The sequence below is a fragment of the Aotus nancymaae genome, unplaced genomic scaffold (assembly GCF_030222135.1).
Source record: "Aotus nancymaae isolate 86718 unplaced genomic scaffold, 86718_ANA_hifiasm-v0.15.2.pri h1tg000081l, whole genome shotgun sequence".
In the NCBI taxonomy this organism is placed as follows: domain Eukaryota; kingdom Metazoa; phylum Chordata; class Mammalia; order Primates; family Aotidae; genus Aotus; species Aotus nancymaae.
In genome coordinates this window covers 1,349,150-1,371,381 of record NW_026988496.1, presented here as the reverse complement: position 1 = coordinate 1,371,381, position 22,232 = coordinate 1,349,150, and the positions used below count along the sequence as shown (strand labels likewise).

General features: G+C 43.3%; 1 protein-coding gene across 7 annotated transcripts in view; it reads left to right on the top strand.

The window, feature by feature from the left end:
* The first annotated feature begins 478 nt into the window (after positions 1-478).
* TAF1 (TATA-box binding protein associated factor 1) overlaps positions 479-22,232 on the top strand; it is a 91,665-nt gene continuing 69,911 nt past the window's right edge. For 6 of the 7 annotated variants that reach the window (XR_010339684.1, XM_064369005.1, XM_064369004.1 and 3 more), the window contains exons 1-17: positions 480-776; positions 1,786-1,900; positions 2,334-2,450; positions 8,846-8,965; positions 10,311-10,552; positions 11,527-11,745; positions 12,158-12,376; positions 12,770-12,977; positions 15,229-15,405; positions 16,008-16,135; positions 16,233-16,340; positions 16,463-16,636; positions 17,425-17,598; positions 18,039-18,143; positions 20,372-20,572; positions 21,040-21,181; positions 21,545-21,675. Coding sequence is in view for 6 of the 7 variants with exons in the window: in XM_064369005.1 (XP_064225075.1) it covers positions 657-776; positions 1,786-1,900; positions 2,334-2,450; positions 8,846-8,965; positions 10,311-10,552; positions 11,527-11,745; positions 12,158-12,376; positions 12,770-12,977; positions 15,229-15,405; positions 16,008-16,135; positions 16,233-16,340; positions 16,463-16,636; positions 17,425-17,598; positions 18,039-18,143; positions 20,372-20,572; positions 21,040-21,181; positions 21,545-21,675 (2,700 nt within the window). In the remaining variant the exon portion in view is untranslated. Of the gene's footprint in view, positions 777-1,785; positions 1,901-2,333; positions 2,451-8,845; positions 8,966-10,310; positions 10,553-11,526; positions 11,746-12,157; positions 12,377-12,769; positions 12,978-15,228; positions 15,406-16,007; positions 16,136-16,232; positions 16,341-16,462; positions 16,637-17,424; positions 17,599-18,038; positions 18,144-20,371; positions 20,573-21,039; positions 21,182-21,544; positions 21,676-22,232 lie in introns of all 7 variants that reach the window. The other variant, XM_064369001.1, reaches the window with a different exon arrangement.

Below are 22,232 nucleotides of genomic sequence, written 5' to 3'. Positions count from 1 at the left end.
ATCCTCCCACCTCGGCCTCTCAAAGTGCTGGAATTACACGCCCGGTCAAAAAATAAATATTTAGGGGAAAATGTCTATTCAAAACAAGTAACCTGCAAAGGTACATTCAGCACACTTGGGGATTGCCTACACAATACGGCTAATCTCCCCTCCGGACGGAACGCCACAAAGACAAGCGCCTACCCTTACTTCCGTGTACTGTGGCACAGTGACCCGAGGTTGCTAGCGCGTAAGCCACGTGACCCCAGCAGCTCCTTCTGATTGGAGGAAGAGCCGCTGCTGTAATTCGATGCGTGAGAACGCTCGTGCACAGAGCGGTGGGAGTGGGCAGGACTGAATATTTTCTTTGACCAACCGTTTAACACACATCCGGCCTCCTGATCCCGTAGCGGCGAATCAAAAGCCGCTAGTAAAGTAGTACGCCATTACTTCTTTCTCTTAGGATAGTCGGTCTTTCCGGGTTTTTTTTTTTTTTTTTGGTTTTGTTTTGTGTGTGTGTGCGGTTTTTTTCCCTTCATTCTGCTTCCGGTGGAAGCTGGTAGGATAAGGGAGCTCAGTGAGTCACTTCTGGGCGACTCTTGTTTTATTTCCGGTCTACGAGACCCGGCTGCGATTTGCTGCTGTGGGCAGGAGCTACCATCTCTGCTACCGCCATCATGTCAGACACGGATAGCGACGAAGACTCCGCTGGAGGCGGCCCATTTTCTTTAGCCGGTTTCCTTTTCGGCAACATCAATGGAGCCGGGCAGCTGGAGGGAGAAAGCGTCTTGGATGATGTGAGGGGGTGGGCGTGGGGATAGGGCTGGGGGTGGTGCGGCTAAGCAGAGTAAGGAGGTGCAGGGAGGAAAGGAGGGGGTGCTCAGGCAGTGAGAAGAGAGGGCGCGGCTAACGCCGGGCAGGAGGATCCCGTCCTAGTGGGTGCGGGGGCAGCGTGGCGTGGGGGTGATCAGTTTTGGGCGAGGAGGGGCAGAAGAGAGCGTAAGGCGAGCCCGGGACCAGGGGCGCAGGGGATGGTAGCTTTGGAGCTAGCGCTCTGCGGACCAGTCAGTAGGACACATGCTCGTTTCGCTTACTGAGATGGCTTTCCACCCGTAACCTTGGTTGGAGATTCGTGACACTGCCTGCCCTTCTGACATCGCTGACCTGAGATGGCTCTATAGGACCGGAGGACTAGACAGGAGCTCCCCGCTCATTTGGTTCCAGCCCCAGGCTTAAGACAGGGGGTGTTCCCAGCACCCTGGCAGGCCTCCTGGTCCCAGTGCACGTTTTAGGTGATTCTCCCAGCGCCTTCACTGACATCTGTGAAACAGTGTCCTGCACCCAAGTGAAACTCCTAGCCTTTACTTAGACCCGTTTTCTTGAGCTGTAAAGCTGTTGGCCGCCGTGGCCCCTCCTGTGCCGCAGGCGCCGGCGATACGTGGCCCGGACGAGCCCCTTCTTGCTGCCTCCAGTGCCACTTACCTCCCTGCCTTGGCCCTTATTCCGAGAACGACTGTTCCATTCGTTCAGTCCTGGTAGTGGTTCTTGGATTCGTCTTCTCTTGTAGTAGTATACTTCAAAGTGTGGGGGATGCAGTTGGCCTTGGTGCTGTAATAACGATCTGATTGATGCCTAGTTTGGTATACGTATATTACAGTTCTTGAACGTGTTGCTCCTTTTGGCACACTGTAGGGTCCTTTTTCATGTGGATTTATGACTTTGTCATGGTCCAGGGAAATAAGCCCTGAGGTGTGGGAATGGTAGGTTTAGTTGTTACCTTCAATTCTGGTGCTGTCCCTTTTTCAGGAGTGTAAGAAGCACTTGGCAGGCTTGGGGGCTTTGGGGCTGGGGAGCCTGATCACTGAACTCACGGCAAATGAAGAATTGGCTGGGACTGACGGTGCCTTGGTAAATGATGAAGGTGAAGTCTGGGTCGTGGGGAGTAGGCGGGGGAGGCGGCTGGCCACTTACTATACATGTACTTTTTTTGTGTGTGTGTGAGACGGAGTCTTTGTTGCCCAGGCTGGAGTGCAGTGTGCGATCTGGGTTGACTGCAGCCTCTGCCTCCCGGGTTCAAGCAATTCTGTCTCAGCCTCCCGGGTAGCTAGGACTACAGGCGCGCGCCACCACACCTGGCTAATTTTTGTATTTTTAGTAGAGATGGGGTTTCACCATATTGATCAGGCTGATCTCGAACTCCTGACCTCAGGTGATCCACCCGCCTGGGCCTCCCAAAGTGCTGAGATTACAGGTGTGAGCCACTGTGGCCAGCCTGTACATATACTTTTAAATAGGATTTATCTGAGGGAGTGGGGGTCACTGCTGTTGCTGAGTTTCTCCCTGCTTTTTCATAGGGTGGATTAGGAGTACAGAAGATGCTGTGGACTATTCGGACATTAACGAGGTGGCAGAAGATGAGAGTCGAAGATACCAGCAGACGATGGGGAGCTTGCAGCCCCTTTGCCACTCAGGTGATTTTTTAGTGTCATGGTTTGAGCATTCCAGTTTTGCTGTATAGTCCAGTATGGGCTCTCGTTTCCATGCCTGCTGTTTGCCATTGTTACTGTTCTCTATGCCTTTGCTTTGCTTCTCTCCCTTTGTCAGCTCAGTTCCAAGTAGCTGCTGTCTTTTTTTGTGTGTGTTCTGGCCAGTCTTAACCATACTTAATGAGGTTATTCCTCGTACTGTTCAGTCCTGAATTCTTGGTTAATTCAGGTAGCTTCCTTGTCACCTGGTATTTGAGTATCTACAGGGTTTGTTGGAAACTATGAAACAAATTCAGTCTTTGCCCTCAAGAAATTAATAATTCAAGAAGGATACAACATCATATATAAACAGTGAACTAAGGCCAGGCACAGTGGCTCATGCCTGTAACCCAGCATGGGCGGATCACATTTGAGATCTGGAGTTTGAGACCAGCCTGACTAATGTGGAGAAATCCTGTCTCTAATAAAAAATACAAAATTAGCCAGGTGTGGTGGCACATGCCTGTAATCCCAGCTGCTCGGGAGGCTGAGGCAGGAGAATTGCTTGAAGCCAGGAGGCGGAGGTTGTGGTGAGCAGAGGTGGTACCATTGCGCGAAACTCCTTCTCAAAAACAAACAATGAACTTTTTTTTTTTTTAAGACAGAGTGTCTCACTCTGTTGCCCAGGCTAGAGTGCAGTGGCACGATCTTGGCTCACTGCAACCTCTGCCTCCCGGTTTGAAGTGATTCTCCTACTTCAGCCTCCTGAGTAGCTGGGATTACAGGGGCTTGCCACCACGCCCAGCTACTTTTTTTGTATTTTTAGTAGATAAGGGGTTTCACCAAGTTGGCCAGGCTGATTTCGAACTCCTGACCTCAAGTGGTGTGCTTCCCTAAGCCTCCGTAAGTGTTAGGATTACAGGTGTGAGCCACCCACACTGGGCCCAAAACAATGAACTTAATACTTGCTTGCAAATAGGTTTTTTTCCCTTGTTGGTATAAGGTGCTACATTGTAGAATCAGAATGTCAGACTTAAAAGAGAGTCAGTAAGTGGAAGGAGTCTTAGCAATTATTTATTCGTAATCTCTAATAGGAAAGGAAAACTTGAACTTTAGAGAACTTTACAATAAAATGTGGAATTTTATCAAAAGTTACGCAATTAGCTAGTGGTAGACTCTAACTTAGTTCATTAGACATTGTTTGAGCACTTGTTGTGTACTCTAAACTGTGATAGGCTGTGTGTTTCAAAGATAATGAGGTTGGCTGGGTGTGGTGGCTTAGGCCTGTAATCTCAGCACTTCGGGAGGCTGAGGCAGGCAGATCACTTGAGGCCAGGAGTTTGAGACCAGCCTGGCCAACATGGAGAAACCCCGTCTCTACTAAAAATACAAAAATTAGCTGGGCATGTTGGTGCACACTTGTAGTTCCAGCTACTGGGGAAGCTGAGGTATGAGAATTGCTTGAACCCAGGAGGCAGAGGTTGCAGTGAGCTGAGGTCACGCTGCTGCATTCCACCCTGGGCGACAAGAGTCAGACCCTGTCTCAAAAAAAGATAATGAATTGCATTTTCTGATCTTGAGAATTAGTGGTCTGGAATCTAGGGCTATTGGTCCATAGTTCATTCTTGGCACTGCTCTGTTCCCTCACTGCTTGAAACTTTTTTTTCTTTTTTTTTTTTTTAAAGACGGGGTTTCACCATGTTGGTCAGGCTGGTCTTGAACTCCCAACCTCAGGTGATCCGCCCTCCTTGGCCTCCAGAGTGCTTGGATTACAGGCGTGAGCCACCACGCCTGGCTGAAAATTTTTTTTCTTCTCCTGAGACGGAATCTCGCTGTGGCACTCAGGCTGGAGTGCAGCGGCACAATCTCAGCTCACTGCAACCTCTGCCTACCTGGTTCAAGTGATTGTCCCGCCTCAGCCTCCCCAGTAGCTGGACTACAGGCGTACACCACCACACACAGCTAATTTTTTTTGTATTTTTAGTAGAGAGACGAGGTTTCGCCATGTTGACCAGGCTGGTCTTGAACACCTGACCTTGGGTGATCCTCCCACCTCAGCCTCCCAAAGTGCTAGGATTACAGGCATGAGCCACTGCACCCGGCCTGCCTGAAGTTTTTATATGAAGTTGCTTGTTATTTATTCATTATCTACCTCTTTGAACTAGATTTCAGTCTGCTGATAAATGAGGATAAAACTTTGGTAAATACTTGAACTTAGTTTTTTTGGGACCAATTAGTGGATTTGAGTGCTGTTTATATGAAAAGAATTAACTGTACTGCATATATAAGAAGTAATCTATGAAAAATGGAAGATATAAGCCCTACCTTTAAGAATATTGTTATCTTGTGGAAAAGATGACGTAAACAAATGCAAAACAATTATTCATAGTAAAACAAACCAACTGTGAGCTCATGTTTCTGTATATAGAGTGTTACATTTAGTTTTGATGAGCTGCCAGAATAGGTGAGTCAACAGCTGTCATTTTTGAGCACCCTTACTGAGGGGAGATGGTGGCAGTTATTATTTTCAGTAGAAGTTATAATTTCTAGGTTTGTGTTTGTTGTCTTGACTAGGGATGGTAAGGAAAAGGCTGAGAGTTTCCCTAGGTCAGTTTTATGAGTTAACTTTCTGGAAAAGGAGGATGCTACATTTGATAGAAACTCAGTACTCTGGGATGCTGATTTCCAAGTTCTCTTGTCCTCTGGAGTGTCTTCAACTATACCCTTAGCTTTTTCCTTCCTTGGTATTGGCTTCTTTGCATGGCTTGATTTACAAGGGTGCTTCTTTGTAATAATTGGAAGTGGGTATAGATTGTTAATAAAGTTTTCATGGAGGTGAATTTTGAGTAAAATTTTGAAGGCGAGGCAAGGTTTGGTGGAGAAGGAGCAGCAGGGTATTTTGGTTTGGAAACATGGCTTGTTTAAAGGTTTGGAGATATTTAGAAATAAGCAAGTAGAGTGTGTTGAGGGGGTTTTTGGCCAGTAAGTTTTCTTGAAACGAGTAGAAAACATGCTGCCAAATAACAAGAACCAAGGCTAGAGCAGTTTCACAGTACCTTTCTGTATGCATTACTTGGGATTTGATGCCATAAGGAATTGTGAACCAACATAGATTGTTGAGTGAGAGGTAGGATGGTGTAATGAAAAGAAAAGGACTTTGGAGTCAAAGTGTTCTAGGCTTAGAATGTCATAGGTTCAAATTCCAGCTCCATATTTAGTATGACCCTGAGCAGGTTGCTCAATCTTTGAGGCTTGGATTTCTCATTTGTAATAATTTCTCAGTGTTCTTGTCTGTAGTAAAGGTGATCATAGTTACATTAATAATACTTTTGTGAGATTTAAGTTCATTATCACATGATGTTAAAAGACGTAGTATAATGTTATAGTAACAAAAGGGAATTTAAAAGAGATAAAGGATATTTCAGTGTTTTAGAAGGTACAGTTGTTAAATATCTGAGTAGAAAGATTCTTTAGGAAGCAGAAGAGTGGTGGGATTGTAGAGGAGGTAAATTAGGGCCGCATATGTAGATTTGGGTTTAATCTAGGTGAAGGTGATTCTTTTTTTCTTTTTTGAGACAGAGTCCCACTCTGTTACCTAGGCTGGAGTGCAATGGTGCGATCTTTGCTCACTGCAACCTTCGACTCCCTAGTTCAAGCGATTCTCTTGCCTTAGCTTCCCAAGTAGCTGGGATTACAGGCGACCGCACAATGCCCGGCTAATTTTTTTGTATTTTTAGTAGAGATGGCATTTCTCCATGTTGTCCAGGCTGGTTTTGAACTCCTGACCTCAGGTGATCCACCCGCCTCGGCCTCCCAAAGTGGTGAGAGTACAGGTGTGAGCCACCATGCCCAGCCAGGTGATTCTTGAAAAAGGCAATAGGGAATGTGTAGGGGAATAAAAGCAGAGTCCTCAGGACCAAGTCTTGAGTGATGCCAATGGTTAAAGGATTGTGAAAAGAGTAATAAACTGCAGATAGTAGACAGAAAAAGTGTGTAATCTCTCATTTGAGAGATGAGAAGAAAGACCAATCTTACGGGAAACTGACAAAGTAAGAAGATTCAATTCAATTATGAGATTGAACAGTATGAATTTTTTTTTTTTTTTTAGATGGAGTCTTGCTCTGTCACCCAGGCTGGAGTACAGTGGCACGATCTCAGTTCACTGCAACCTCTGCCTCCTGGGTTCAAGCTGTTCTGTCTCAGCTTCCCCTAGTAGCTGGGATAACAGGTGCCTGCAACTATGCCTGGCTAATTTTCGTATTTTTAATAGAGACAGGGTTTCCCCATGTTTTCAGACTGGTCTCAAGCTCCTGACCTCAGGTGATCCACCGCCTTGGCCCCCAAAATGCTGGGATTATAGGTGTGAGCCACCATGCCCAGCCCAGTATGAAAATTCTAAAAAATATATGGTCAGGTGGCTGAGCGTGGTGGCTCACGCTTGTAATCCAGGCACTTTAGAGGCCAAGGTGGGCAGATCACCTGAGGTTGGGAGTTCAAGACCAGCCTGACCAACATGGTGAAACCCCGTCTTAAAAAGAAAAAAAACTTTTTAAGTTAAAAAGATTTAAAAAAAAATATATATATATATATATATATATATATATATATATATTTGTGGTCAGGAAAGCAGCAAAGGTTTCAAACGGCTCTTGGAAGCTCTTTCATATGTTGTATGATTTTTTTTTTTTTTTTAATTTGAGACAAAGTCTCTGTCTCCAGGCTGAAGTGCAGTGGTGCTATCTCCGCTCACTGCAGTCTTTGCCTCCTGGGTTCAAGCAGTTCTCTTGCCTCAGCCTCCTGAGTAGCTGGGACTACAGGCATGTGCCACCACTCCCAGCTAATTTTTTTGTGTTTTTAGTAGAGACGGGGTTTCACCATGTCGACCAGGATGGTCTTGATCTCTTGACCTCATGATCTGCCTGCCTTGGCCTCCCAAAGTGCTGGGATTACAGGTGTGAACCACGGCACCCGGCCTTTTTTTTTTTTTTTTTTTTTTTGAGACACAGTTTTACTCTTGCCCAGGCTGGAGTGCAATGGTGCGGTCTTACCTCACTGCAGCCTCCGCCTCCCGGTTCAAGTGATTCTCGTGCCTCATCCTCCCAAGTAGCTCAGATTACAAGCACATGCCACCACTCCTGGCTAATTTTTTTTTTTCATGCACCCAGGCTTGAGCGCAATGGTCCCATGTCTGCTCACTGCAACCTCCGTCTCCTGGGTTCAAGCTATTCCCCAGCCTCAGCCTCTGAGTAGTTGGGATTATAGGCGCCCACCACCATGTCCAGCTAATTTTTGTATTTTTAGTAGAGATGGGGTTTTACCATGTTGGCTGGGCTGGTCTCGAGCTCCTGACCTTAGGTGGTCTGCCCATCTCAGCCTCCCAGAGTGCTGGGATTACAGGCGTGAGCCACTGTGCCTGGCCAATTTTTGTATTTTTGGTAGAGACGGGGTTTCGTCATGTTTGCCAGGCTGATCTCAGAACTCCTGATCTCAGGTGATCTGCCCGCCTCAGCCTTCCCAAAGTGCTGGTGTGAGCCACCATCCCCAGCCATCCTATCTTGTATGAAATATATATTTTTTAATTAATTAATTAATTTTTTTGAGACGGAGTTTCACTCTTGTTGCCCAGGCTGGAGTGCAGTGGCACGATCTCGGCTCACTGCAACCTCCACCTACTGGGTTCAAGTGATTGTCCTGCTTCAGCCTTCTGAGTAGCTGGGATTATAGACGCCCGCCACGATGCCCAGTTAATTTTTTGTATTTTTAGTAGAGATGGGGTTTTATCATGTTGGCCAGGCTGGTCTCGAACTCCTGACCTCAGGTGATCCACCTGCCTCAGCCTGTCAAAGTGCTGGGATTACAGATGTGAGCCACCGTGCCTGGCCTTGTGTGAGATATTATACATACTGTTACAGCAATTGACTTGCACCTCAACATCATCTCTTTCTGAAGGTTAAAGCTGCATTTCATGTGTGTATGTGTGTGTAAACTATTTTGAGGCAGGGTCTTGCTCTGTCACACGATTACTGCTCATCAAAGCCTTGACCTCCTGTGCTCAAACTGTCCTCCCACCTCAGCCTCCTGAATAGCTGGTACTATAGGTGTGTCCCACCACACCTGGCTAATTTTTGTATTTTTTGTAGAGATAGGGTTTCTCCATGTTGTCTAGGCTGATCTTGAGCTTCTGGGCTCAAGTGATCTGCCCGTCTTGGCCTCCCAAAGTGCTGGGATTACAGGTGTGAGCGACCATGCCTGGCCCTCACCTTGCTTTTTTCACTTTGTGTTCCTAAGGGATATGTATAGTGCTTCATGTGGTGCTTTCTAAGTTCTTGAGTGGCAAGGAAGCTTAAGGCAGTTGTATAATGTTTTGGATATTGGGGAGATCACGTTCTTGTGTTTTTTAGATTATGATGAAGATGACTATGATGCTGATTGTGAAGACATTGATTGCAAGTTGATGCCTCCTCCACCTCCACCCCTGGGACCAATGAAGAAGGATAAAGACCAGGATGCTATTACCGGTGGCAAGTAGAAGTAGAAATTGTCTACTTTTGTCTTAGGAGCAAGTTTCCATTCATAAGTCCAGGCTTGCGGCACACACATAAGGGACAAACTTAAGCTTATACGAAAGGACAAAACTTCTAGAAATAATTCATACAATTTCAAATTTTAGTATAAAAGGGAAGTTTACTTTTAAAACACTTGGCAACGGTATTTTCACATATGCTCAAGAAGTAGTAGTTTAGTCAGTGCTTCTCACATCTGGCTACCCATCAGAATCACTTAAGAGTATTTTTTTTTTTCTTTTGAAATGGAGTCTCACTCTGTCGTCCAGGCTGTAATGCAGTGGCCCAGTCTTGGCTCACTGCAACCTCTGCCTCCTGGGTTCAAGCAATTCTCCTGCCTGAGCCTCCCAAGTAGCTGGGATTACAGGTGCCCACCACCATGGCCAGCTAAATTTTGCATTTTCAGTAGAGACGGGGTTTCACTGCATTGGCCAGGCTGGTCTTAAACTCCTGACCTCAGGTGATCCGTCCGCCTTGACCTCCTAAAAAGTGCTGTGATTACAGGAGTGAGCCAGTGCACCCAGCCCACTTAAGAGTCTTTAAAACAGCTGAGTGTGGTGTTTTAGCCGATAAAACACCTTAACACTCCTGGCTGCCAAACAATCTTAATGTCCTGTGGGTTTAAAAAAATTCTGCAGCTCATGAGTCTCTGAACTAGGACTACCTGACTGGTATAAAGTATTAAATAATTTTCCTATTGGTCACAATGTTGGTTACAATATGGGTCCCTTAACAGAAAGTAGGGCCAGGCATGGTGGCTCACACCTGTAATCCCAGCACTTTGGGAGGCTGAGATGGGCAGATCATTTGAGGTCAGGAGTTTGAGACCAGCCTGGCCAAGATGGTGAGACCCCCATGTCTCTACTAAAAATACAAAAATTAGCAGGTGTGGTGGTGCATGCCTGTAATCCCAGCTACGCGGGAGGCTGAGGCAGTAGAATCACTTGAACCTGGGAGACAGAGGTTTCAGTGAGCTGAGATCTCACCACTGCACTCCAGCCTGTGCGACAGAGTAGAACTCTGTCTCAAAAAAACAAAACAAAATGGAAAGTAGTAAACGTAGTAATAGTATTTGTTTCCTCATCACAACCCTAAGGTACCAGGTACATGGTGAGTTGGGGGATGATGGGAGATAACAAGTTGGAATGAGTTTTCTGGGTTGCATACTAGTATTTTGATTTGGGTGCTAGGTACTATATCTCCTGGCATGGAGCTATGTGTATAGCCTAAAGTGGGTGTTTATGGAATTTGAGGACATATGTTCACAGTTACATGTCAAAGGGGTTTCTCTTCCTTGTTGCAGTGTCTGAAAATGGAGAAGGCATCATCTTGCCCTCCATCATTGCCCCTTCCTCTTTGGCCTCAGAGAAAATGGACTTCAGTAGTTCCTCTGACTCAGAATCTGAGATGGGACCTCAGGAAGCAACACAGGCAGAATCTGAGGACGGAAAGCTGACCCTTCCTTTGGCTGGGATTATGCAGCACGATGCCACCAAGCTGTTGCCAAGTGTCACAGAACTTTTTCCAGAATTTCGACCTGGAAAGGTATGTTCTATGGTGAATACCTACATTGCAAACCATTGACCTCTTACAGATAATGATTTTTGTTGTTAAGATGCTGAGTATGGAGCTTTTCACACTGTTAAGTCGTCATCTTTTTTTTTTTTTTTCTTTTGGAGACCGAGTCTGGCTCTGTCACCCAGGCAACAGAGGAGTGGTGCAGTGGCACGATCTTGGCTCGGTGCACCCTCCACCTCCTGCATTCAGGCAATTCTCCTTCCTCAGCCTCCGGAGTAGCTGGGATTACAGGCACCCGCCACCATGCCCGGCTAATTTTTGTATTTTAGTAGAGATAGAGTTTCACCGTGGGTCTTGAACTCCTGACCTGGTGATCTACCTGCCTTAGCCTCCCAAAGTGCTGGGATTATAGGCGTGAGCCACTACGCCCAGCCCAGGTCTTTTTTTAAAAGTTGTATATATTGTTAGTAAATAGGTTTTATACTGTTTGGAAATTTCCCTGTTATCTTAAAAGAAGTAGTCTAGGCCAGGTGCGGTGGCTCATGCCTGTAGTCCCAGCACTTTGGGAGGCCGAGGTAGGTGGATCACCTGAGGTCAGGAGTTTGAGACCAGCCTGGCCAACATGGTGAAACCCCGTCTCTACTAAAAAATACAAAAGTTAGCTGGGCATGCGCCTGAAATCTCAGCTACTTAGGAGGCTGAGACAGGAGAATCGCTGGAACCTGGGAGGTAGAGGTTGCAGTGAGCTGAGATCGCACCATTGCACTCCAGCCTGGGTGACAGAGCAAGACTCCATCTCAAAAAAACAAAAACAAAAAAAAAGAAGTCCAAATTATTAAGGAAACTCCTTTACTTTGTTGTTAGATGTTACAAGTCTGAATGCAGCACTCCTATTTCTCCCCCACAATTGAGTAGGTCTCAAGGGAGTTTTCGGGTCCAGATGATGCTGTTTTCCTATCTGACTTTGAGTCTCTGTCATAGTAATGTGTTCCGTGTTCTAGGTATTACGCTTCCTACGTCTTTTTGGACCAGGGAAGAATGTCCCATCTGTTTGGCGGAGTGCTCGGAGAAAGAGGAAAAGGAAGCACCGTGAGCTGATACAGGAAGAACAGATCCAGGAGGTGGAATGCTCAGTAGAATCAGAAGTCAGCCAGAAGTCTTTGTGGAACTACGACTATGCTCCACCACCACCTCCAGAGCAGTGTCTCTCTGATGATGAAGTAGGCAAAGTAGAGACCTGGGATTAAGGCCTATGAGAGGAACAAATGAATTCAATGAATTCTCCCTAGCTTATTTCTAAATTGTAAATAGCATCATAGCAGGTAGAATTCTGTGCTAATTCTCAGTGAGTAATCATGGGTTCACTCTCAGTGGCTGTCCCTTCCCTGTTTGGGAAGAAAAATGTTTGGTGAAGTAGCGGGGTATGAGAGGGGTGTTTGGTGATATGCTGCTGCAAAGATTTGATTGATAGGTGGAATGTGCTATGATACACCTCCATTGTTTACATTCTAACTCCAGGTAAATCATCCTCACAGTTTCTCTAAGTTCCCCACCTGACTGTTAACTCTCTATAGCCTTAGGATATCTGGGATCAGAAAATTCTCCCTGCTCAACTTCTTTTTTGTGTTACAGATTACGATGATGGCTCCTGTGGAGTCCAAATTTTCCCAATCAACTGGAGATATAGATAAAGTGACAGATACTAAACCAAGAGTGGCTGAGTGGCGTTATGGGCCTGCCCGACTGTGGTATGATATGCTGGGTGTCCCTGAAGATGGCAGTGGGTTTGACTATGGCTTCAAACTGAAAAAGACAGAACATGAACCTGTGATAAAATCTAGAATGGTAGAGGTGAGTAACACTGGTATGTAAAAAAATAATCAGTGTACTCAGGGTCCTATCACTTTTACTGACTTTACATTTTAATTGGGGAGATATTGGGTAGGGTTTCTTTGGTGGGAGATTTAGGTATCTCAGCCTTTTATTTGGTATGGTATGTCACCCTGGTAACTAGGCCCTATTCTAAGGATTCTGTTTGTGAAATGAGTGCTGTGCCAGACTAGGAGTCGGAAGAGGCAAATATTCCTCCATTATCAGGTGGTTGTTTCAAGTAAAGGACCACATATAACAAAAAGTAATAAGAAAAAAAAAAAGACCACTTATGATGTGTCTAATATATCTCTAATGTGGACACTTTGACCAGTGACCAATTAAGAATGTGTTTTTCCTTCGCTACTTCTACAGGAATTTAGGAAACTTGAGGAAAGCAATGGCACTGATCTTCTGGCTGATGAAAACTTCCTGATGGTGACACAGCTGCATTGGGAGGATGACATTATCTGGGATGGGGAGGATGTCAAACACAAAGGGACAAAACCTCAGCGTGCAAGCCTGGCAGGCTGGCTTCCTTCTAGCATGACTAGGAATGCTATGGCTTACAATGTTCAGCAAGGTGTGCTTCTTTGCGAACTGTGTCTAGCATATACTGCCCTTAATCTTAGTCACCATAGGTGGGCTTAGCTGTGATTTTTTTTTTTTTTTTTGAGACGGGGTTTCCCTCTTGTTGCCCCAGCTGGAGTGCAGTGACAACGATCTGGACTCACCACAGCCTCTGCCTCTTGAGTTCAAGCATTCTGCCTCAGCCTCCTGAGTAGTTGGGATTACAGGCATGCACCACCATGCCCCACTAATTTTTGTATTTTTAGTAGGAATGGGATTTCTCCATGTTGGTCAGGCTGGTCTTGAACTCCTAACCTCAGGTGATCACCTGCTTCAGCCTCCCAAAGTGCTGGGATTACAGGCATGAGCCACCACGCCTGGCCTGAAGTTAAATATCTTTCTGAACTATAACAGTATTTTATAGTATATTTTTGTTTCCCAAGTCCCTTTGTATTTAGAATTTGAGAGTTTCTTTTTTTTCTCCTTAAATAGGTGTTTTTTTTTTTTTTTTTTAAGGTATGCCATCCTTAATGTAAAAAATTTTGAAAATAGTATAGCGTAAAGAAAATCACTGTTAATCTATCTGGAGATTATCAACTGTTAATTTTTGGTATATTTTCAATGTTCTGTGTATATAGTTGAGCTCATTTCTATATGTACAGTTTTGTATACTGTGCTTTTCACTTAATACTTTTTTCTCTTTTATTTTTTATTTCTTATTGAGACAAGGTCTCATTTTGTTGCCCAGATTGGTTTCAAACTCCTGGATTCAAGTGATCCTTCTGCCTTGGACTCCCAAAGTGCTGGGATTACAAGGATTACAAGCAAGAGCCACCCCACCCAGCCACATAAATAAAAATTTTTCTGTCATTTAGAGTTTTTTTTTTTTTTTTTTTAAACTCAGGGCAGTCAGCTTCCTCAGGTTGAACATTTAGAGTTCTTTATAAAAATGTTTAATGACATGGGAAACTCATTTTAATTAAATTACTGTTTTTTGTAGAGGTAGAGTCTTGCTGTGTTGCTCAGGCTGGACTCAACTCCTGGGCTCAAGTGATCCTCCTGCCTCAGCCTCCCGAGTAGCTGAGACTTGAGGTGCATACTACCACACCTGGCTTGAGAAACTCATTTTAAATGGAAAGAAACAAGATATGAAACAACATATGAGATACCCTATTAGTGTAAATGAAAAAAAAGAAGACTGTATAAACAGAAAGCTAGATTACTTTTGTAATTTGGTAGAAAAACAAAAATGTCTAGGTTTTTTTTTTTGTTGAGACAAGAGTCTGCCCAGGCTGGAATGCATTGGCGTGATCTTGGCTCGCTGCAACGTCTGCCTCCCGGGTTGGAGTAATTGTTGGGCCTCAGCCTCTCGAGGAGCTGGGATTACAGGCATGTGCCACTGCCCAGCTAATTTTTGTATTTTTAGCAGAGATGGGGGTTTTACCAGGTTGGCTAGACTGGTCTGGAACTCCTGATCTCAAGTGATTGGCCTGCCTTGGGTTCCCAAAGTGTTAGGGTTACAGGCGTGAGCCACTGCCCCGGGATACAAAAATGTCTAATTTTTAAAACCTAAGACATAGGGTTTTTCCCTTTCATTCTGCCCACTTTATGGGTTGTGTGTTATTATGAACGTTTCATAATTTATTTATTGATAGATGTTGTATTTGTTAATACAGTTGACTACCATTTATTGTTAGCATACTTTACCATATCATTTATTATCATAATTTAACCAGTTCCTTCTTAAACATTTAGACTATTTAAATTTGAACTATTATAAACAATATTGCAATGAACATTTTTGACTACAACATTATTGATTGATTGATTGAGATGAAGTTTCACTCTTGTTGGCTCAGGCTAGAGTGCAATGGCATGATCTCAGCTCACTGCATCCTTTGCCTCCCGAGTTCAAGTGATTCTCCTGCCTCAGCCTCCTGAATAGCTGGGATTACAGGCATGCATTACCACGCCCAGCTAATTTTTGTATTTTTTTGTGGAGACAGGATTTCACCATGTTGGTCAGGCTGGTCTCGAACTCCTGACCTGAGGTGATCAACCCACCTCGGCCTCCTAAAATGCTGGGATTACAGGTGTGAGCCATGTGTCAGGCCTGCAACATTAAGAAATAGGCGGTGTAGGTTCTTTTTTAGTGGGTGCATGAGTAACTCTACTAACATTGACTTTTTTTTATCTTTGACAGAATCATGATTGAAAGTGGCATAAATGTTTTCTGTTATATTTTCTCCTTGTGTTTTAACTAGGTTTTGCAGCCACTCTGGATGATGACAAACCTTGGTACTCCATTTTTCCCATTGACAATGAGGATCTGGTATATGGACGCTGGGAAGACAATATCATTTGGGATGCTCAGGCCATGCCCCGGCTGTTGGAACCTCCTGTTTTGACACTTGATCCCAATGATGAGAACCTCATTTTGGGTATATTACTGGCAGAGGCCAGTGTTCTTTCTCCTTTGGCAACTTGCTGTTAATGTCAAGGAACAGGAGGAAATCAGAAGGGTTGGAGAAGATTAGGACTAGAAACTTCTAGGTAGCAGCTTGAGAGAGCGAAGTTTTGACTGTTCATATTACTTGTGTATATGCTTAGGGAACACTCATGTAGGAATGTTAGAAAGTTGTAACTTTGAGATGTCAAGAGTATAGTGTATTCAGTTAGTGAATCATGGACTAGAAACTTCTAGGTAGCAGTTTGAGAGAGCAGAGTTGTGACTTTTTATATTTTTTGTGTATTGCTTAGGAAAAACTCATGTAGGAATGTTGGAAAGTAGTACTTTTGAGATGTCAAGTGTGTAGTTCAGTTAGTGAATCATGGACTAGAAGTGATTTGGGTTGGGATGAAAGATATAGGTATAGTTCAGTTAGTAAATCATGGACTAGAAGTGATCTGGGGTGAGATGAAAGACCTAGTTAAGAACTTCATTGGGACATCCACCACCTTAAAAAAGAAAACTGGAAACTTGTCTGTAGGAAAGGTGAATATTCAGGGATAGCAACTCAAGTGATTTTTGTTTTATCCTCAGAAATTCCTGATGAGAAGGAAGAGGCCACCTCTAACTCCCCCTCCAAGGAGAGTAAGAAGGAGTCATCTCTGAAGAAGAGTCGAATTCTCTTAGGGAAAACAGGAGTCATCAAGGAGGAACCACAGCAGGTGTGTGAAGAAAAAAGGGACTTGGTGTTTAGAAGAATAAAGAAAGGTAATAGGGAAGGGTAGTCTGACTAAGATTTGTTTGATGATCTATCATTAGAACATGTCTCAGCCAGAAGTGAAAGATCCGTGGAATCTCTCCAATGATGAGTATTATTACCCCAAGCAACAGGGTCTTCGAGGCACCTTTGGAGGGAATATTATCCAGGTACAAATAGTGTCTTTTCTGTGATAGAGGAGAACCCCATGGCTTTGTTCTGATGGAGGATATGGGAAAATCTTATTTAGGCTGGAATTAGCTAATTTTAACCCTTTTGTTTCCTGTTTTAGCACTCAATTCCTGCTGTGGAGTTACGGCAGCCCTTCTTTCCTACCCACATGGGGCCCATCAAACTCCGGCAGTTCCATCGCCCACCTCTGAAAAAGTACTCATTTGGGGCACTGTCTCAGCCAGGTCCCCACTCAGTCCAACCTTTGCTAAAGCACATCAAAAAAAAGGCCAAGGTATAGTTGAATTCTGGTTAGAAAACAGCTATAAAGGATATTGGGATATAAATTAGGAAAATGTACTGGATATTAGATGGTATTAGGGAATTGGTTGTTAGATGTGATAGAATGTTATTTTGGTTATTTAGGAGAGAATGTCTTTATTGTTAAGTGATGCATGTGAAAATATTTAAAGGTGAGGCGTCACAATGACTGCATCTTTCAAAAATCATCCAGCAAAGTCTATAGAAAATACAGGTTTTTAAAAACGGCAAAATATAAACAGTTATGTGGGATAATAAGTGTTCATAGTACAGTCGTCCTTAGGTATCCATGGGAGATTGGTTCTAGGATCTCCTCCGGATACCAAAATGTTTAGATGTTCCTGTCTCTGATAAAATAGCTTAGTATTTGCACATAATCTGTGCATATCCTCTCTTATACTTTAAATCATCTCTAGATTACTTATAATATCTACTCCAATGTAAATGCTATGTGAATAGTTGTTATACTGTTTAGGGAATAATGACAAGAAAAGTCTGTATCTGTTCAGCACAGATGCAGTTTTTTCTGAATATTTTCTATCTGTGGTTAGTTGAATTCACGGATGTAGAACCCATAGGTGGATATGGAGGGCTGGCTGTACTATTCTTTGAACTTTACAGTATATTTGAAAGTTTTCATTATGAAATTGAAAAATAGCAAGGTAAAATTTTTTTGATATGTTTGTCTCAGATTGAACAACTTCATTGTGTGTAGTAATTGTCCTGTCAGGAGCTAGATGGTATTTTCTTTGTTTTGGGCAGATGAGAGAACAAGAGAGGCAAGCTTCAGGTGGTGGAGAGATGTTTTTTATGCGCACACCTCAGGACCTCACAGGCAAAGATGGAGATCTTATTCTTGCAGAATATAGTGAGGAAAATGGACCCTTAATGATGCAGGTTGGCATGGCAACCAAGATAAAGAACTACTATAAACGGGTGAGTCTGCTCAGAAAATTTTTTTTAGACGTATTTTGCTTATGTACAAACTTTTTGTTATTAACATAGCTGTAGTTAGAGAACGACTGATAATCTGTGAATACATTTATACCATAAATTTCTTGGGAGAAAGGAGTGGTACCTTTTTTGTAATAACATTGAGTATCTCAAATCTCAGAATTCAAAGTCAAAATCCAAAAGTTTTTGATCACTAACATGATACTCAAAGGAAATGCTCATTGGAGCATTTTGGATTTCCAGATTTAGAATGGCCACCTGGTAAGTATAATGCAACTATTCCAAAATTCAAAACACTTCTGGTCCCAAGCATTTTGGCTAAGGGATACTCAATCTGTATTAGTAAAGTGCTATGCTCATATTGTGTAGGATTATTGATTATATTCTATGATTAATAACTGGATCTTCTGTGTTCCTTATAGAAACCTGGAAAAGATCCTGGAGCACCAGATTGTAAATATGGGGAAACTGTTTACTGCCATACATCTCCTTTTCTGGGCTCTCTCCATCCTGGCCAATTACTGCAGGTGAGGAATTCTTTCCTATTTTTACTGTTAACTAAGGAAATTGATAAATGAGGAGCCAGTCAGCCCAGAAAGATTATAATTCTAGTTGATTGAGATGGTTTATATATCAAGTACAAAGAAGATCCGTATAATCCAAAAATGTTTTAAAGAAATCTTTTTCTTAAAACTGATTGTGGCTGGGCGTGTTGCACATGCCTGTAGTCCCAGCTACTTGGGAGGCTGAGGTGGGAAGATCGCTTGAGCCCAGGAGTTCTGGGCTGTGGTGCGCTATACCAATCGGGTGTCCACACTAAGTTTGGCATCAATATGGTGACCTCCTGGGAGCAGAGGACCACCAGGTTGCCTAAGGAGGGGTGAACCGGCCTAGGTCAGAAATGGAGCAGGTCAAAACTCTCGTGCTGATCAGTAGTAGGATTGCACCTGTGAATAGCCACTGCACTCCAGCCTGGGCAACATAGCGAGACCCCCGTCTCTTAAAAAAAAAAACAAAAAACTGTGAATTGTGTTGTTATTATTCTAAATATAAAATAGATTTTTAAAAATACACACTGGTAAGCTCAGTAACATCTGGGAAGCATAAGATAGTCAACATAGGATGAATTTACTATAATTTATGAATGTTTAATTTTTGTATATAAAATTGATAACATTTTGATCATATTAGCTGTGTTTTTTGTGAATATTGAACCACAGGTAACTGTGCCATCTACAGTCCCCCGCCATAGTGAAATGCTTTTTTTTCTCATTTGTTCTAATGCGTGTAAAGAGGCCCTCTGGTAACAGCTTTTATATATTCAAGGGGGGAGTATGGTGGTTCACAAATGATGTGGAAAATCTCTAGCACGCTCCTATCTTGTTTTTTCCTCCATTTCATTACTCTTGGCAATCTTAACCATTTGTCCTATTCTTATACCTAGTTTATTCTACTGTTGTTACTGTTTATTCTCCAAAAGCATCAACAAAGCTGTTTTTTCTTTATCCTTTATATCCATAGTCTATTGCCTACCAGACTTTTGAGTATCATCTTTATATTGTTGTTCTCTCCCTGAAACTTTCTGTTGAGGTTTTCTACCAATCCAGCCTCTTCTTTTGTGGCTACTTTTGTAGTCTCTTAAAGATCTTTTACTGTATTCTTCTGTAATTCTTTTTTCTGCCTATATTTCACATTTAGAATTTTCTTCCCACACTCATAGTGGTGATCTTCCCTCCTTCTGTCTACTCTTCTGATTTCTGGGAAGGCTTTCCTTAGACTCAGGCTTCTTGTGACAGTTGATCCCTATCTGGCCTCTATTTAAACTAGCTCACATGTTTGTGTTCAGCTGTCCTCTGTCCTACTGTCTTGTTTTCCTTTTTTTTCCAGCCTATTCTGTCTAGCACTCTTTGTACCTCATTGGTTGTTTTATGATTTATTTATTTGGAGACAGGGTCTGACTCTGTCACCCAGGCTGGAGTGCAGTGGTATGATCTTGGCTCACTGCAACTTTTGCCTCCTGGGCTCAAGCCATCCTCCCAACTCAGGCTCCCAAGTAGATGGGACAACAGGTACATGCCGCCACATCCAGCTAATTATTGTATTTTCTGTAGAGACGGGGTTTTGTCATGTTACCCAAGCTGGTCTTGAACTCCTGAGGTCAAGTGATCTACTTGCCTCGGCCTCCCAAAGTGCTGGGATTACAGGCATGAGCCACTGTGCCCAGTGTTGTTTTATTTGTTAATTAATTCTCTAATTTATTCAACAAATGTTATTCTCATCTGTTGTATGTTGGGCTACATTGGGATCTAGAGTAGTAGTATAGTACTTAGTACATTATAAAGTAATTTTCATGTGTAATCTTCATAGCAGTCTTGTGAGGCATAGGCATTTTTTTTTTCCTACCCCAACCCCAAGGTATAGGCATTTTTAAGTTATCTCTGTTTTGTAGATGAGGGAAACTAAGCTCAGACATGTTAAATAGCTTGTCTGACATCATACAGGTAATGGCAGTGCTAGCATCATCTGAATTTACATGCTGTATTTTCTCCCCTACTGACTCTGAAGGATAGACAGTGGATGAAAAATTGTTTAATTGTATTTGATAATCCATATTATTATTTATTTGTATTACTGGATAGACTTTAGATGGCATAATGAAGATGGAGAGCAATAAGCTTGATTTTTCTTTCTCAGTAGTGGACTGAATTTCCCAGGACTACTCTGTATATAACTTTTGTGGTTTTACTTTTGTTAGGCATTTGAGAACAACCTTTTTCGTGCTCCAATTTATCTTCATAAGATGCCAGAAACTGATTTCCTGATCATTCGGACAAGACAGGGTTACTATATTCGGGAATTAGTGGATATTTTTGTGGTTGGCCAGCAGTGTCCCTTATTTGAAGTTCCTGGGCCTAACTCTAAAAGGGCCAATACGCATATTCGAGACTTTCTACAGGTAAGAATGGGAGGATAGGGAGGGGATTGGGTTGTATATAGAAAGAGTACGTTGGAGCCAGGTGTGGTGGCTCATGCCTGTAATCCCAGCACTTTGGGAGGCTCAGGCGAGTGGATCACTTGAGGTCAGGAGTTTGAGACTAGCCTGGCCAACATGGCAATACCCTGTCTCTACAAAAATTAACCGGGCGTGGTGGCGTGTGCCTATGGTCCCAGCTACTCTGGAGGCTGAGGCAAGAAAATTGCTGGAGCTTGGTAGGCAGAGGTTGCAGTGAACTGAGATCATGGCAGTGCACTCCAGTCTGGGTAGAGGCAGAGTGAGACTGTCTCAGAAAATGTGGGGTGTGTGGGTTTGGGAGCACATTAGGAAAGATGAAAATACATTAGAGCTTAGCAAGGGAAGAGGCCCTAGTGAGGACTTTTATCCTTTCCTTTGCCAAAAAAAAATACACTTGGTTTGTTGGGCAGGTTTTTATTTACCGTCTTTTCTGGAAGAGTAAAGATCGGCCACGGAGGATACGAATGGAAGATATAAAAAAAGCCTTTCCTTCTCATTCAGAAAGCAGCATCCGGAAGAGGCTAAAGCTCTGCGCTGACTTCAAACGCACAGGTCATACGTTGTAACTAGTTATTTGTCTGCCTTTTTCCAAGAAAAGTATTTTGATGGCTTTGAGTTAAAGGATAAACATACAGTTAATAAAATAGAAATTGATGGCCGTTGAAAGGAGGTAGCAAATCTTCTAAGGCTCTGGTTGTTTTTTTGATTTTGGCTGCCAGGAAATTTAATGTGATTGTTGGGTATCTTTTATTAATTGTAGGAAACTTAGCAGTAGGGGTTTTCTTGGCCTGTCATGCCAACTGTGGCTAGGCCTGTTAGCAGTTTTGGTTTGCTGTCTCTGTTGCTGTCAGTAAATATCAGGGCCTTTGGAATAATTCAGAATGGTCTCATTCTCTATGTATATGTCTTTTCCAGGGATGGACTCAAACTGGTGGGTGCTTAAGTCTGATTTTCGTTTACCAACGGAAGAAGAGATCAGAGCTATGGTGTCACCAGAGCAGTGCTGTGCTTATTATAGCATGATAGCTGCAGAGCAACGACTGAAGGTGAACACCTTCCTCTTAGACACCACTTATGCCTGTGGTTGTTTCCCTCCCCCCACCAGAGAGATGAGAGAGAAGACTCTCTCTCTCACTGGCTTAGGGATGGTGGTTACTAGATTATTACCAATTACTAAAAAGTTCAAGTTGTATAAAGTACTTCCTATGTCCATCAGTTCTGGAGAAAACTACAGTGTAGCTAAGTATCAGTGGGAAGGCTTAATGAGGAACTTTGGGCATATTGTTTTGCTTTGAAAATGGTGACTGGGTGACTTTAATCTCTTCTTTGCACGATAAGCATATAAGCAGGGAAAGTACTTGTCAGCCTCTTAGGTGGGCAGAGATGATGATGGTGCTGAATGTATGGTTTACAGAATTCTTACAAGGCCAAAATAGAAAAGGTCCAGCTGGGGTGGGACGGCACAGCTCTGTCCCCCTGAGTTAATGAGTGTCAGTTAATGAGCATCTCTGTTCAGCTTGTTTATGGGCTGTAACTATCTGTATATCCGCTAGTAAGCTCCTTGGCATGTGGTAATGTATCTTCTCATGGCTTAAGGATGTGC